Below are 14,429 nucleotides of genomic sequence, written 5' to 3' on the forward strand. Positions count from 1 at the left end.
TTATTTAAATAAATACAGAAAAAACAATAAACTTATTTAAATAAATACAGAAAAAAGCAATAAACTCTTATTTAAATAAATACAGAAAAAACAATAAACTCTTAGGTAAATAAATACATAAAAAACAATAAACTTAGGTAAATAAATACATAAAAAACAATAAACTCTTATTTAAATAAATACAGAAAATAAACAATAAACTCTTATTTAAATAAATACAGAAATAAACAATAAACTCTTGTGTAAATAAATACAGAAATAAACAATAAACTCTTAGGTAAATAAATACAGAAAAAACTATAAACAAAATAAATAAATACAGAAAAAACAATAAACGAAATAAATAAATACAGAAAAAACAATAAACTCTTAGTTAAATAAATACAGAAAAAACAATAAACTCTTAGTTCAATAAATACAGAAAAAACAATAAACTCTTAGTTAAATAAATACAAAAAAAACAATAAACTCTTAGTTAAATAAATACAGAAAAAACAATAAACTCTTAGTTAAATAAATACAGAAAAAACAATAAACTAAATAAATAAATACAGAAAAAACAATAAACTCTTAGTTAAATAAATACAGAAAAAACAATAAACTAAATAAATAAATACAGAAAAAACAATGAACGAAATAAATAAATACAGAAAAAACAATAAACTAAATAAATAAATACAGAAAAAACAATAAAAGAAATAAATAAATGCAGAAAAAAAATAAACTCTTAGGTGGATAAATACAGAAAAATAATAAACTCTTAGGTAAATAAATACAGAAATAACAATAAACTAAATAAATAAATACAGAAAAATAATAAACTCTTAGGTAAATAAATACAGAAAATAAACAATAAACTCTTATTTAAATAAATACAGAAAAATAAACTCTTAGCTTAATATATATGAAGTAGATGTAACAATACAGGTAAAATCTAATTTAAATAAAAGTTACATTTATAAGATATGTTTGACTGTAAATGACAGAAATGAGCAGTAAGATTAAATGATTGCACTTAAGTGGTGGATAAAGTTATTGCACGGCGTTTCTGTTGAGTAACATGAGAAACGCCTATTAAAAATGAGTCATCACACACACACACACACACACACACACACACACACACCCACACACACACACACACACACACACCCACACCCTCACACACACCCTCCCTGTGTCTGACAGATTCCTCCGGACTCCACCCTCCTCTCCGCAGCTCCAGGAAATGTTCCCCGCTGCTGAATCACATACAGCCAGACAGAGCTGAACACACACACACACACACACACACACACACACACACACACACACACACACACACACACACACACACACACGGGTCTCTTCAGCTTCCTATCAGCCCGTTCACACACACTCTTCAGTTTGGAGATCTCCCATAAACACAGAGGGCGCGGCTGAGAGCGGAACGCTTTCCTACTTTACTAAATCCGCTGTTTGGTGAGTAGAGTTCATTTTAACATGTTTTCATGTTTTCACAGCACTTTGTGGGTGTGTGTGTGTCTGTGTGTGTGTCTGTGTGTGTTTGTGTGTGTGTGTGCGTGCTGCGTTCACTGACCTGAAAAGGCTTTTTGTGAGCTGAGCCTGGTCCTGTGTGAGCAGCAGGGTGGAGTCTGCAGACGTGTTTGAAGCAGGTTTCCCAGTAAATCTTCCACAGTTAAATGTGTTTAAACTCTGCTCAGAATCTGTAAAAGGGGGGAACTGTGCACGCTGCATGTGCTGAATGCAACAACAAGCATTTCTTTTACTTTCACGCCCTTTGTTTGTTTGTTTACTGCATTATTCTCAGCTGCTGCTCAAGAACAGGCTTTTATGATCAGGCACTTTTTTTGACTCCTCCCAGCAGGAAGATCACACAGTTACCAGCACTAATACTGAATTATATTAATTCATTTATTCCACCTGTTTTCTCTCAGGTGCAGTTATTGGTTGTTGTTGTTGTTCAGAATCAGAATCTCTTTGTCATTGCACATACTACAACGGAATTCAAGTGTCATCCAGATGGTGCGAATTACAGCAACACTTATTAAATTTATATTTATAAATACATATATACCAAATAAGGATAAAATATAAAGATGGATTAGAAAAGTGGCTGAGGTAAGAGTTTTGTATTATCCAGATTTTTAGACGTACAAGTTTGTTAAAGTGCTTGGAATTGAAATACAGTTGAAATAAATGTTTGAATCCTTATTGTGTGTTATTTAGTTCAGGTGGCAAAGACGCTGTTCTTGAGTCTATTTGTGCAGGTTTTGAAGGTGGAGCTGAGACTTAAAGCACTTTAGTTTTTCATCTTTTTAGTTTTGCCTTTTATGAAGTGGACGGTCGTGAAAAAATATATTTTACTCAGAAAAAAGTGCAGAATTTGATCAATACATTGAGACACGTGCAGAATTACACCACTCATATTATATATATATATATATATATATATATATATATATATATATATATATATATATATATATATATATATATATATATATATATATATATAACTGGGGGATCCTGAGGTCGTTCCCAGGCCATAGATAGATCTAATCTCTCCACCTGGTCCTGGGTCTTCCCTGAGGCCTCCTCCCAGCTGGACGTGCCTGGAACACCTCCCTAGGGAGGCGCCCAGGGTTCACCCTTACTAGATGATCCTGAACCACCTCAACTGGCTCCTTTCAACGCAAAGGAGCAGCGGCTCTACTCCGAGTTCCTCATGGATGGCTGAACTTCTCCCCCTCTCTCTAAGGGAGACTCCAGCCACCCTCCTGAGAAAAACCCATTTCAGCCGCTTGCACCCGCGACCTCGTTCTTTCGGTCCTGACCCAGCTTTCATGACCATAGGTGAGGGTAGGAACGAAGATTGACCGGTAGATCGAGAGCTTTGCCTTCCTAAGCTCTCTTTTCATCACATCGGTACGGTAGAGCGACTGCAACCCCGTCCCCGCTGCTCCGATTCTCCGGCCAAACTCACGCTCCATCGTCCCCTCACTCGTGAACATGATCCCGAGGTACTTGAACTCCTTCACTTGGGGTAAGGACTCATTCCCTACCTGGAGTAAGCATCCACCGGTTTCCTGCTGAGAGCCATGGCCTCAGATTTAGACGTGCTGATCCTCATCCCAGCCGTTTCACACTCGGCTGCGAAGTGGTGATTTAATTTTCAAAATGTTTTGGGTTTTTTCTTGGGTTTCCTGTCAAAATTGAACTTTTTATTAATATTTGCACGATAAAAAACTGACAATAAGACATAAGCAACATGAATAACAAATACAAAAAAAAAAAGATAAAAGAAACAGATTGTGCCGTGAGATTAAGAAAACCAACAGGGTCGTTAAATGTAAGAAAATAAAATGAATCCAATCGACAAACGTATTCAGAAGATAAAAGAGCAAGAGAATTGGGCCTCATTGAATAGATTTAAGCAAATTATAAACAGATTTGTCATATCGGCCTCTAGTCAGACTTTATTATTTTTGCCCCTTTGGTTTAGATTTGATTATCAGTTGTAAATGATGCAGAATGAAGTTGTTTGGAAAGAAGAAGTGTGAAAAGTCACGATGACAAAGGTCAAACACAGGAAGTTTGTTTCAGTAACAGCAGTAGACTCACCAGTGTTTGATAAAAGACACCTTTTTATTATTATTATAATAATTATTATTATTATAATGGGTTATTTACTCAACAACTGCCTCACTTAAACCAAAATAGACTCAACAAAGCTTTGTCAAACCGGTTCACGCTGTTATTCTCTCGTCCTGTCGCTCGCCCAAATGACACAACCACAAAAGTCCGCGCTGACGCTAACGCAGACGCAGACGCAGACGCAGACGCAGAGTTATTTCAGGAATTGTACTTTACGTAATCGACAGGGACTTGAACACAACACGGTGATGATGAAGATGATGATGGTGATGATGGTGATGATGATGGTGATGATGGTGATGGTGATGGTGATGGTGATAATGATGATGGTGATGATGATGATGATGATGGTGATGATGATGGTGGTGATGATGAAGATGATGGTGGTGATGGTGATGATGATGGTGATGATGGTGATGATGGTGGTGATGATGATGAAGATGATGGTGGTGATGATGATGGTGATAATGATGATGGTGATGATGATGATGATGATGTTGGTGGTGATGAAAATAGTGATGATGAAGATGATGATGATAAAGATGATGTACAATAACGATATCAGACGCCAACTTGAACTTATTTCTCAACCGTCGATCGCTGCGGCAGTTTCTAAAAGTGAACTTTCTTTCTTTCTTTTTATTAGGAACATTCGAATAAATGTAACAAACGCAAAAGATTAAATAAAAAAATAGTAATAAAAATCACACGCAAAACAAAAAATGTAGCAGGGTGAAGTAAACAATAAAACACTGGATTAAATCCTTATCAATCACACAGACGTATACGTGCAACAGACAGCTGCACTTAACTGAGCTTTTACACTGTCACACTCCAGCCAGAGCGCTGAGGTCAGCAGATCAAATGCTGTCACCAGGATCAGACTGAAGCACGTTTCACGGCTAAAGTCTAGTTCGTTTGACCAGTGTGAGCGCAACCGTACCACGCCTAGGAGCGGCGTGCTTGCCGGCCACGGCCCGTTTGGGAGAGGTGGGCTTTTGTAAAGCACGTTTGCACATGTACGAGCACGAGCGTGCGCACGTGTACGAGCATGGGGCCTACAGCGGTTCTGATGCCATTTCCTGTGCGCCTGTTGGGACATAGAAAAAAGAAGGACGGACCATTTGCAGACATTTAAAACAACGGCGCCGAAAGGTTCCATGTTTTCTGCGCTGCTTTCCATTATGTGGCAAAAAGACGGCGCGCTTCTGTAAACAAAGCGACGAATCGCGATGACGTCATCAATGCGTGTGACGTGTTACGGCGTGATGATGTATAGGCAGCAAGAAGCATTCACCGAGGCCCAGGTAGTGTGAGTACAAACGGGCCTTGCCTGCGGGGGACGAGGGAGGGGGGGACAAGTACCCTAAAGCACGGGGCATGGTACGGATGGACAGTGTGAGTGCGCCCTGAGTCCTTATTGAAGACCCACCTGTCCTCTACGGCTTTTAATTCCAGCTGAGCGAGACACCCGTCTACTGTGTTTTCTGTATATTTTTTATTCTAGTTGTGTTGCGTTGTATTGCTGAACTGTACAGCACTTTGGTCGTTTATAAGGTGCTCTATAATTAATGTTTGATTTGATTTTAATGGGATATTGTTGGAATAAATGTGCATAAAGTAATCTCATATTTACTCAAATTGCCTTTGCATTTTAACTAACATTACTTGGTGTGTGTGTATAGCCAAGTTGTGCAGAGGTGCTTTGCAGGTCAAGGAAATCAGATAAGCCTGACTGTTAATGTGCCACCAAAAGGGGGGTCTGTGGAAACACAGACCCTGCTCAGCAGCTATGTGACCCTCACCTTAAGAATGGTAATTCATTGTATACATTGTAACCACCAAAAGCCAATAAAATGAAGGGGTCCGGCAGAGATTACCTCAGATCGGTAGGAGATTTGTAACTGAGCAGATCTCTGTCCGTTCTCCTTGCAAGTAAAATAACTCTTGTCTTTCTCTCTTTTGTTAAGTTTTGGGTGTTTTAGGTTGCTTAAACCTGACAGATATTTAAAGTTTGCCTGATGTTTTTATGTGCCCTGCATGTTTTACATCGACACTTATCCTCTTAAAAGTTTCCTCTCGGCTGTTTTTAGTGGGATTTCTGTATGTTTGAAGTGTATACCTGCTCCTGTATTTAGGCGTGCATGTATTTACATCACTGCTTGGTCCCTGCTTGTGTCAGGTGACCTTGTGAGAGTACTGATAGAAGAGCACCTCCATTTCTTTCTTTCATTTTAAGTCTGAGGAAGGGCGGTGTGTCTGAAACGTCACTGTCGATAAATTTGATAAGGAGCCGCTTACCTTTCAGTCCTGCACCCAGCTTTATTTATTTTTTGGGTTGTGCATCCTTATCACACCTGTTTTTGCACAAATTAAAGGAAAACAACGTTTCATGTTTGGAAATAAGACTTGAAATATAAAAAAGAAACTGAAATACAAAAGTCAGGGTTCCTACACCTTTACCAAAGTCAAATTCAAGCACTTTTCACGCACTTCGATGTGTGTTTTCATGTTTTCCAGCACCTTACAGCTGCAGTGAGCTACATATTTATATACAATACGTACAGTATATTCAGTTTACTTATTATTGCACTTCTATCGCATTCAGTTAGATGTTATTGTCAGTGTCAATTTGCTGTGTTTTGATGTGGATATATTCCCCCTTTTATATCATGATTGAATTTTTTTAAATTATTTTTTTTAACATATCTTTATTGGTTTTTGTATTCATACAACAACATCCAACTATTTAAATGGCAATAATGACAATAATAATGTTAATTATACAGAAAAGGTAAATAAATGTAATGTCCTAATAAAATAAATAATTAAAAAGATAAATTAAACCAACAAATGACGGAGCAATAAATAACAAAATACATAAATCAAAAAACTACTTTGATCATCTGTTAATCATTAAGTCTTTTTTTTTCATGCAAAAACGTTAAAAAAAAGCTGTTTTCAGTCCCTCAAATATCTTCTTTTCCCTGTTTTACCTTAAATGTCACCCCATACAACTTAACATTTCAAGCAGTTTTCAAGCACTTGATTCACCATATTTAAAATTAATGAATTCAAAAGGATTTCCAGCCCTCTACGAAGCCTGAAAAGTGTCTCAGTGACCAAAGAGCAGCTCTGTGGCTCCCTCTGCGACCGTCTGACTGCAGAAACTCTGAAGCACTTTTTTCCGTTCAGTGTTTTCCGTCCTGTTGCCCGGCGCCCTGGGTGTGATGTCATGGCACCCTGAGGTGGAGCCAGCTCTTGAATTCCTTGACTGTGCGTATTCCCCCTAAAAAAAGCCCCAGTGAGTAAACGGGAACCTCCTTAGAAACACACACAGGCCCTTTTTGAACACGGTGGCTTTAGTTATTTTTGTAATATCTAAACGAGGCAGAGATGGGAATCCACTTTTGGACGAATGCATTTAAACTCTAAATGATCCATGCTGTGAAAGGGGGTTTATTTTGATCCAGAAGCACTTAAATCATCCTGTAAGTGTGTGTAGGAACGTCTTTTGTTATAAGACATTTCCCTCACAGACGTCTGCGGTGATGCTCCTGAGCCTGTGGTGGTCTTTTAGGAACCACATTGTTAAGCAGAACCGTGTTTTTCTTTTAACCTGATACGGACCCAAATATACCGTAAAGTCAGACTCAAATAGGATATATACACAGCCATATACGTGTTAGGTAAATACACACACGCACACGCACACGCACACACGCACACGCACACACACCCGACAGTTGCTCAGTACACAGGTCCAAAACCAGTGTTGTGCAGAGCAGAGGGAAACATACGGTGGTACTGATGAACGTGTCATGGCGTTTGTCCCGTACTGTTCCTTTCTGTTTTCAGCTTTTGTACACAGAAATATGAAACCCAGAAATATCCAACCCTAACCCTAACCTCTCCACACAGGTGAAATGTCCGACTACCCTCCACGGTACGACGACTCCCGCCCGCTGTACGCACCTCAGGGCGGGAACTACCCACCTCCTCCTGCGTACGGCTTCCCTGCCTATGGTGGTCCCCAGCCAGGCCAGCCCTCTGCTCCCTACCCCACGGGTCCAAATGCGCCTCTGTATCCAGGCCAGCCGGGGGGCTATCCTCCCGGTCCGTACCCGGGACAGCCGCACCATGGTGGGCCTCCAGGAGCGGGCTACCCCAGTCACCCGCCCATGCCCCCTATCGTGCCACCCACCATATCATCAGATATGCTGAGCTCAGGTGAGACGTGCAAATGTAAATGTGGAACAATGTGTAAAGACAAACAAACAGGATGGTTGACGCAGTTTGATGCCCGGTCTGTGCCTCATTCCGTTGGTGAGCTGTGACGTGTTTCCTGCGGCTCCTTGTGGTCGCTGCTCATGTTTCTGTTCTGCTGACCACACAGGTGATGAGTTTGCGGCGAGCGGCAGCGGGTGGGACAGTCTCAGCATTCGTCACGCCTTCATCAGAAAGGTGAAACACACACAAGCACACAAGCACACACAAACACACAAACCACACAAACCCCAGACTCACGCTGAGTCACAGAGCAAAAAGAGGAACCACAGGATGTGAGTTTTGTCCGTGTGTTTTTCAGGTGTATCTGATTTTGGCGGCTCAGCTCTTCGTCACCACAGCCATCGTGGCCGTATTCACGTTTGTGTGAGTATACCCAGTGTTTGTGTGTCTGTTTGTGTTTTTGTTGGTGTGTGTGTGTGTGTGTGTGTGTGTGTGTGTGTGTGTGTGTGTGTGTGTGTGTGTGTGTGTGTGTGTGTGTGTGTGTGTGTGTGTGTGTGTGTGTGTGTGTGTGTGTGTGTGTGTGTGTGTGTGTGTGTGTGTGTGTGTGTGTGTGTGTGTGTGTGTGTGTGTGTGTGTGTGTGTGTGTGTGTGTGTGTGTGTGTGTGTGTGTGTGTGTGTGTGTGTGTGTGTGTGTGTGTGTGTGTGTGTGTGTGTCTGTTTTGTTTGTTAACTCGGCCTCTGTTGCTCACAGTCAGCCTGTCAGATACTTCGTACAGAGGAACAAAGCGATCTACTGGGCGTCATAGTAAGTTTCCTTTCTTCTATATTTCATTTCAAACATAAACAAGAGAAGTTAAACAGAAAAATGAATGAAATCTATCAGAAAACTACTGTAAATACAACTCAATGAATGAATGTATCATCAACATTAATCAAATTTATAGAAAAAACTCAGTACGTTGAGGGAAGAGAGTAACTGTATAGTATGTTTAAAAAGTCATATTATAGTATGTGTGGCTCTCAGCAGGAAACCGGTGGATTGCTTACTCCAGGTAGGGAATGAGTCCTTACCCCAAGTGAAGGAGTTCAAGTACCTCGAGATCATGTTCACGAGTGAGGGGACGATGGAGCGTGAGTTTGGCCGGGGAATCGGAGCAGCGGGGACGGGGTTGCAGTCGCTCTACCGTACCGATGTGATGAAAAGAGAGCTGAGCCGGAAGGCAAGGCTCTCGATCTACCGGTCAATCTTCGTTCCTACCCTCACCTATGGTCATGAAAGCTGGGTCATGACCGAAAAGAACGATGTCGCGGGTACAAGCGGCTGAAATGTGTTTTCTCAGGAGGGTGGCTGGAGTCTCCCTTAGAGAGAGGGGGAGAAGTTCAGCCATCCGTGAGGAACTCAGAGTAGAGCCGCTGCTCCTTTGTGTTGAAAGGAGCCAGCTGAGGTGGTTCAGGATCATCTAGTAAGGATGAACCCTGGGCGCCTCCCTAGGGAGTTGTTCCAGGCACGTCCAGCTGGGAGGAGGCCTCGGGGAAGACCCAGGACCAGGTGGAGAGATTATATCTCCACACTGGCCTGGGAACGCCTCAGGATCCCCCAGTTAGAGCTGGTTAATGTGGCCCGGGAAAGGGAAGTTTGGGGTCCCCTGCTAGAGCTGCTGCCCCCGCGACCCGACCCCGGATAAGAGGTTGAAGATGAGATGAGATGAGATCATAGTATGTTAAATAAAATGTCATATTATAGTATGTTAATAAAGTAAGGAAAAAAACAGTATGTTTTATAAGAGTAAAACTGAAAAACTTTGAATGTTAATATTATTGTTATTATGATTACTGATGTTTTGTTACAGTGGCGTGTACATCGTCACCCACCTGGTGCTGGTCTGCTGTAAAGGCCCCCGGTGAGTTCCAACATGTGAATATTTGTGAAGAGATTATTTATTATAAAGCTGCGTTTAACCTTCAAACTGCCTCTTTTTACAGGAGGAAGTGCCCGTGGAACGTCATTCTGCTCGCCATCTTTGTAAGTCTCGTGTTTAACTTTTGGGGAATCAGGAAATTCAGACGCTTAATAATTACAACTCATTTTCCTGGACTTGAATCGAACACTGTGGCTTTCTCCGTCTCCACTTTATTTAGTCCTTAGCACAAGAATATATGTTTTATAAATAAAAAGTAATAAATCATTTATTATTATTATTGTTTATTTATTTAAGGGGGCCGTCTCTTTTTTCTGCATGTTTTCCTGTCCAGCCCTTTTATAATTTTTCTTTTTTAGACAAACTATAATTTTTAATTTTTTTTACTTTATTCAACAATCTTTAATTTTACTTTTTTTGAAAACTTTTTTTAACAAACTTTAATTTTACTTTTTTTTTTACTTTTTCAACAAACTGTAATTTTACTTTAGACTCCAACACTGTAAGTTTTCTCCGTGAACATTTCGATGGGCCTGTGCTCGTATTATCTCACTGTTAGACGTTTGAATTTGATACTAAACAGGGAGTCGCTCTGGCTGTTTGCATAGAGCGTGATATATATATATACATATATAGTGATATATGGGACGTTTCTGTGTTTTATCAGCTCCATGCACAAAGTGGCTCCATGTAAACCTCCATGAACTGTTATTATTAAGCTTAGTGGTGGACATTTATATATGATTTCCACATTATTTAGTCTTTAGCACAAGAATATATGTGAAAAGGTTGAAGTAATAAATCATTTATGAACATGTTTTCCTTTCCAGCCCTGTCATAGCTGAAAATCAGAGATAACTTTATGTATTTTGTTGTTTAAACAGACTCTGGCTTTGTCCTACATGACTGGATCCATTTCCAGGTAAAAACAAACGTGTCTGCTGTTATTTAAACACGTGCGGTCTGTTTCCCCTCAGCTCTGACTGTGACGCTCTTCTGTTTTCAGCTTCTACGACACAAAAGCAGTGTTCCTCGCTCTGGGGATCACTGCCGTGGTCTGCATCGCCGTCACCGTCTTCTGCTTCCAAACAAAGGTGTGTGTGTGTGTGTGTGTGTGTGTGTGTGTGTGTGTGTGTGTGTGTGTGTGTGTGTGTGTGTGTGTGTGTGTGTGTGTGTGTGTGTGTGTGTGTGTGTGTGTGTGTGTGTGTGTGTGTGTGTGTGTGTGCGTGTGCGTGTGCGTGTGCGTGTGCGTGTGCGCGCGCGCATCAGGGCTGTTCAATTCATTTGGAATTGGGGCTGGTTGACGAAAATGATCCAAAATGAGGGGCCGGAAAAATATGTGAATCACATTAATGGACATTGTAAAACAATACAGCGACATAGGAGTGCATACAGTATATTGTCTTTATTTTATAAATGTAAATAGTAGTCATGACCTCAAAGTGCAACAAGCTTTTCAAAAAACAATCCTTGTTGAATGAACAAACCTGTGAACCAGAGGTTTACACTCAATTATTGGACTAAAGTACAAGTTTGAGGTTCTTCTCCTTTACTGAGTATTTTATTTACATGCTACTTTATTCTTCAGTGGAAATATTCTGCTTTTTACTCCACTACATTTATCTGATTACTTCAGTTTCTAGTTACTTTACCAGGCTGACAAGTTCATATGAAACATTAGTTTATTCATCAAACACTGGACTGGCACAAATGAACGTAACATAAATGCAGAGTAGCATGATCTCTCTTTCCATGCAGATATGGCTGCAGAGTAAACGCAGGCTTCACAGAGACAGAAACTAAAACTTCTCTGTCCTTTCTCTGGTGAACTGACGGTTTTCTGTGACAACCTTTAGTTTTCAGAGTAGAAAGAGACACTGATGTGGTGATTTAACCACAGAAACGACTGAGAACAACAACAGAGTGGAGCTTAGTGAGCTGTTTGATTCAGAAACCCACGAAGAAGAGCGTAGCGGGAGCGTAGCGGGAGCGTGCGTAGCATTGTTACTGCACGCCCACTGGGAGCAAATGGAGCAAGTCTCCCAGCGCGCCGGGATTTGACCCTTGGAGATTGATAAGACAAAGGACAGCGGTCATGAATGACTTTGTCACACAGGCTTCTACTCAAAGGGCCGGTAACGCCGGCCGCCTGGTGTAAAGAGTGATGCTGCAGGAATGAGTCCTAAACAAGGGAGTTTTTGCACTCTAGGTTCCTTCATTTTCTCAACATACTGACTTTTTAAATTTTTTTCCAACATACTAGGACATTTCTCAACATTTAAAATGTATATATATATATAAATGTATATTAGGTTTTTAACCTGACAATATCATTTTGTGTTAGTTTTCATTCATAAACTGTAATTCCCTGCACACATTTCCACCACTATCCCATTTATTTATTTCTGTTTAGTTTGTTACATGTTTGCCTCCATGTAAAGCATCCTTTGGTCCCCTGAAAGATGCTATAAAATATTTCAAAAAGCCTGCTATTATTATTATTATTATTATTATTCTGAGTATTCGTTTGTGTTTTCTGTCTCCAGGTGGACTTCACCAAGTGTCAGGGTCTTTTCTGCGTCCTGGGGATCGTAATGTTTGTGACTGGCATCATTACAACTATTGTGCTGTCATTCAAATATGTGAGTTAAAGCTAAAAACAAAAGACAGTCTCCTGAAAACAAAGCGTTTCAAGTTTCCATCATTGTGACAAACTCTTTATCTCTGCAGATGCTGTGGCTCCACATGCTTTACGCAGCGCTGGGAGCCATAGCTTTCACAATGGTGAGTGTCTTCTTTTACCCTTGTGGTCTCACTCTCTGCGTCACTCTCTTGTTCCAGTGTTAGTCTGAATGTTTCTCGCTTGTCTCGTAGTTCCTGGCGTACCACACGCAACTGCTGATAGGGAACAGGAAGCACTCCATCAGCCCAGAGGAGTACGTGTTCGCCGCGCTCTCCATCTACGTCGACATCGTCCAGATCTTCCTTTTCCTGCTGCAGATCATCGGTGCTTCGACCAAATGAGTGCAACCGAGCCGGATACACCACCGACTTGGGTCAAGCACCTTTCCAAAACCATTATGTATTTTTTTAAAGAAGCTGTACTCGATATTCAGAACAATAATCGGGCTGTTAACTGTGACTTTACGCCCTTTCAAAATAGGATTTCCGGGTCCAAGTCGCTCTGAGCGTGCCTTTGAACAGATCTGCATTTTTATAAAAAACAACGTAATTGTCATTTTACCTCTTTCTTATCAATGAAAAAGACGTCTAACTGAGGAAAGAGGTGATCCTAATTGTTCATGTCCGGCCGTGTTTTGTTTCAACGGAGCGTTGGACCCGGAAGTTGTGTTTTGAAAGAGCGTTACGTCAGGCTGAACAGCTGTATACAAATATATTTCTATGTAACCATATTTTGTTTCTCTTTTTGAAAACATGTGCATGTGGTCTTCGTATTTCGAGTACAGCTCCTTTTTAAAAACCTTTCTGCTTTTTTCTTTTCAGTCAGAATCAGAAAACACTTCTTAAATCATGATGCACTCCGGTGAAATGTCTAAGGGCTGAATCTGAGATTTCATCATATGTATAAAAGAAACAAATGCACTTTTTCTTGAAATTAATATTTGTCTATATGTGTATTATAAGCGACTTTATCAGTGGTTTCAAAACAATACAAGTAGGAACACATCAGATACATTCATTCGTGCCTCCATCAGGTGGAGCCTTAAAACACAAGGTAAAAAAAACATTTAACACATAAAGCTTTAGAAACATTTAAACAACATTTATTCACTCTTGCTGGACTGAAACTTGAGTAATAACTCTTGATTATGATCCTTTTCTGGATGTATAGGGTACAAATTGACACGGTGTCAGTATAATTTGAGGGTAACAGGAGGGTTAATCTTCATATTTCTCAAATTGAACTATGCTTTAATGATATGCATGTAGAAGATAAAACAGGCTTTAATGGTGAATAGTTACTGAAGTTAATCTTCGTGGGAGTGCACACAGCAGCAGCTAAGAAGCTAATCGTGCTGCTTAAAACGTGATGTAACATTTGTTATCGATGCTCATGGCACTCGTACTTAAAACTGCACTTAATATCAGTAATACAGATACTTTGGTGATCGATCCGCCCACCACTGAAGTACAGCTGCGTGCACCAAACATTAAAACGTTTGCCTGTGGTTTAATTCATGTGTTGCTGTTTTGTAAATGCATAAATTCTACATCACTACAGTGCCTTCACAATGTTTTTTTACTTTCAGAAGTACAGGGTTATACTCCACAGGCTTTTATAGTACTGGTTACATGTGTCTGTTTATATATTCTCCTGTTATAGTCAGATCTGAGTGCCAGCAGGGTGGGGTTTACTTCCACAATCAGTGCCATGGTGTTCAATTACTGCGACATTACTCATGAGTCAGTGAGTTCACTCCGTCACGATGGACCCCACCCAGCTGGTCCTCTGCACACGTTTATAAAGACCCACGTTACAAACAGACGGACATTTTGAATGTGCAGCACAGACGGTCAGTGTGGGATCTGGGTTTCAGCGATGATGAGCACCTTTGTTTGCCTTTTCATATCAAATAAACATTTGTATCTGGGAGTTTCGTG

General features: G+C 40.4%; 1 protein-coding gene across 1 annotated transcript; it reads left to right on the plus strand.

Moving 5' to 3' along the window:
• Positions 1 to 1,235: 1,235 nt before the first annotated feature.
• Positions 1,236 to 14,422, plus strand: tmbim1a (transmembrane BAX inhibitor motif containing 1a). Its single transcript, XM_083928772.1, has 12 exons — positions 1,236 to 1,461; positions 7,579 to 7,887; positions 8,054 to 8,121; positions 8,246 to 8,310; positions 8,639 to 8,692; positions 9,738 to 9,788; positions 9,871 to 9,910; positions 10,691 to 10,728; positions 10,813 to 10,900; positions 12,353 to 12,448; positions 12,537 to 12,590; positions 12,681 to 14,422. Exons 2-12 carry the CDS (start codon positions 7,584 to 7,586, stop codon positions 12,828 to 12,830), a joined length of 1,008 nt encoding a protein of 335 aa, XP_083784898.1. The 5' UTR covers positions 1,236 to 1,461; positions 7,579 to 7,583; the 3' UTR covers positions 12,831 to 14,422.
• Positions 14,423 to 14,429: the final 7 nt, after the last annotated feature.

The sequence above is a fragment of the Echiichthys vipera genome, assembly GCF_963691815.1.
Source record: "Echiichthys vipera genome assembly, chromosome: 15".
NCBI lineage: Eukaryota > Metazoa > Chordata > Actinopteri > Perciformes > Trachinidae > Echiichthys > Echiichthys vipera.

Bases quoted from the DNA above. Each gene is read 5' to 3' on its own strand.
- tmbim1a (XM_083928772.1), top strand. From the start codon at position 7,584: ATGTCCGACTACCCTCCACGGTACGACGACTCCCGCCCGCTGTACGCA. The intron at 9,911-10,690 runs GTAAGTCTCGTG...TTGTTTAAACAG, and splicing joins TCATTCTGCTCGCCATCTTT to ACTCTGGCTTTGTCCTACAT. The intron at 10,901-12,352 runs GTGTGTGTGTGT...TTCTGTCTCCAG, and splicing joins TCTTCTGCTTCCAAACAAAG to GTGGACTTCACCAAGTGTCA.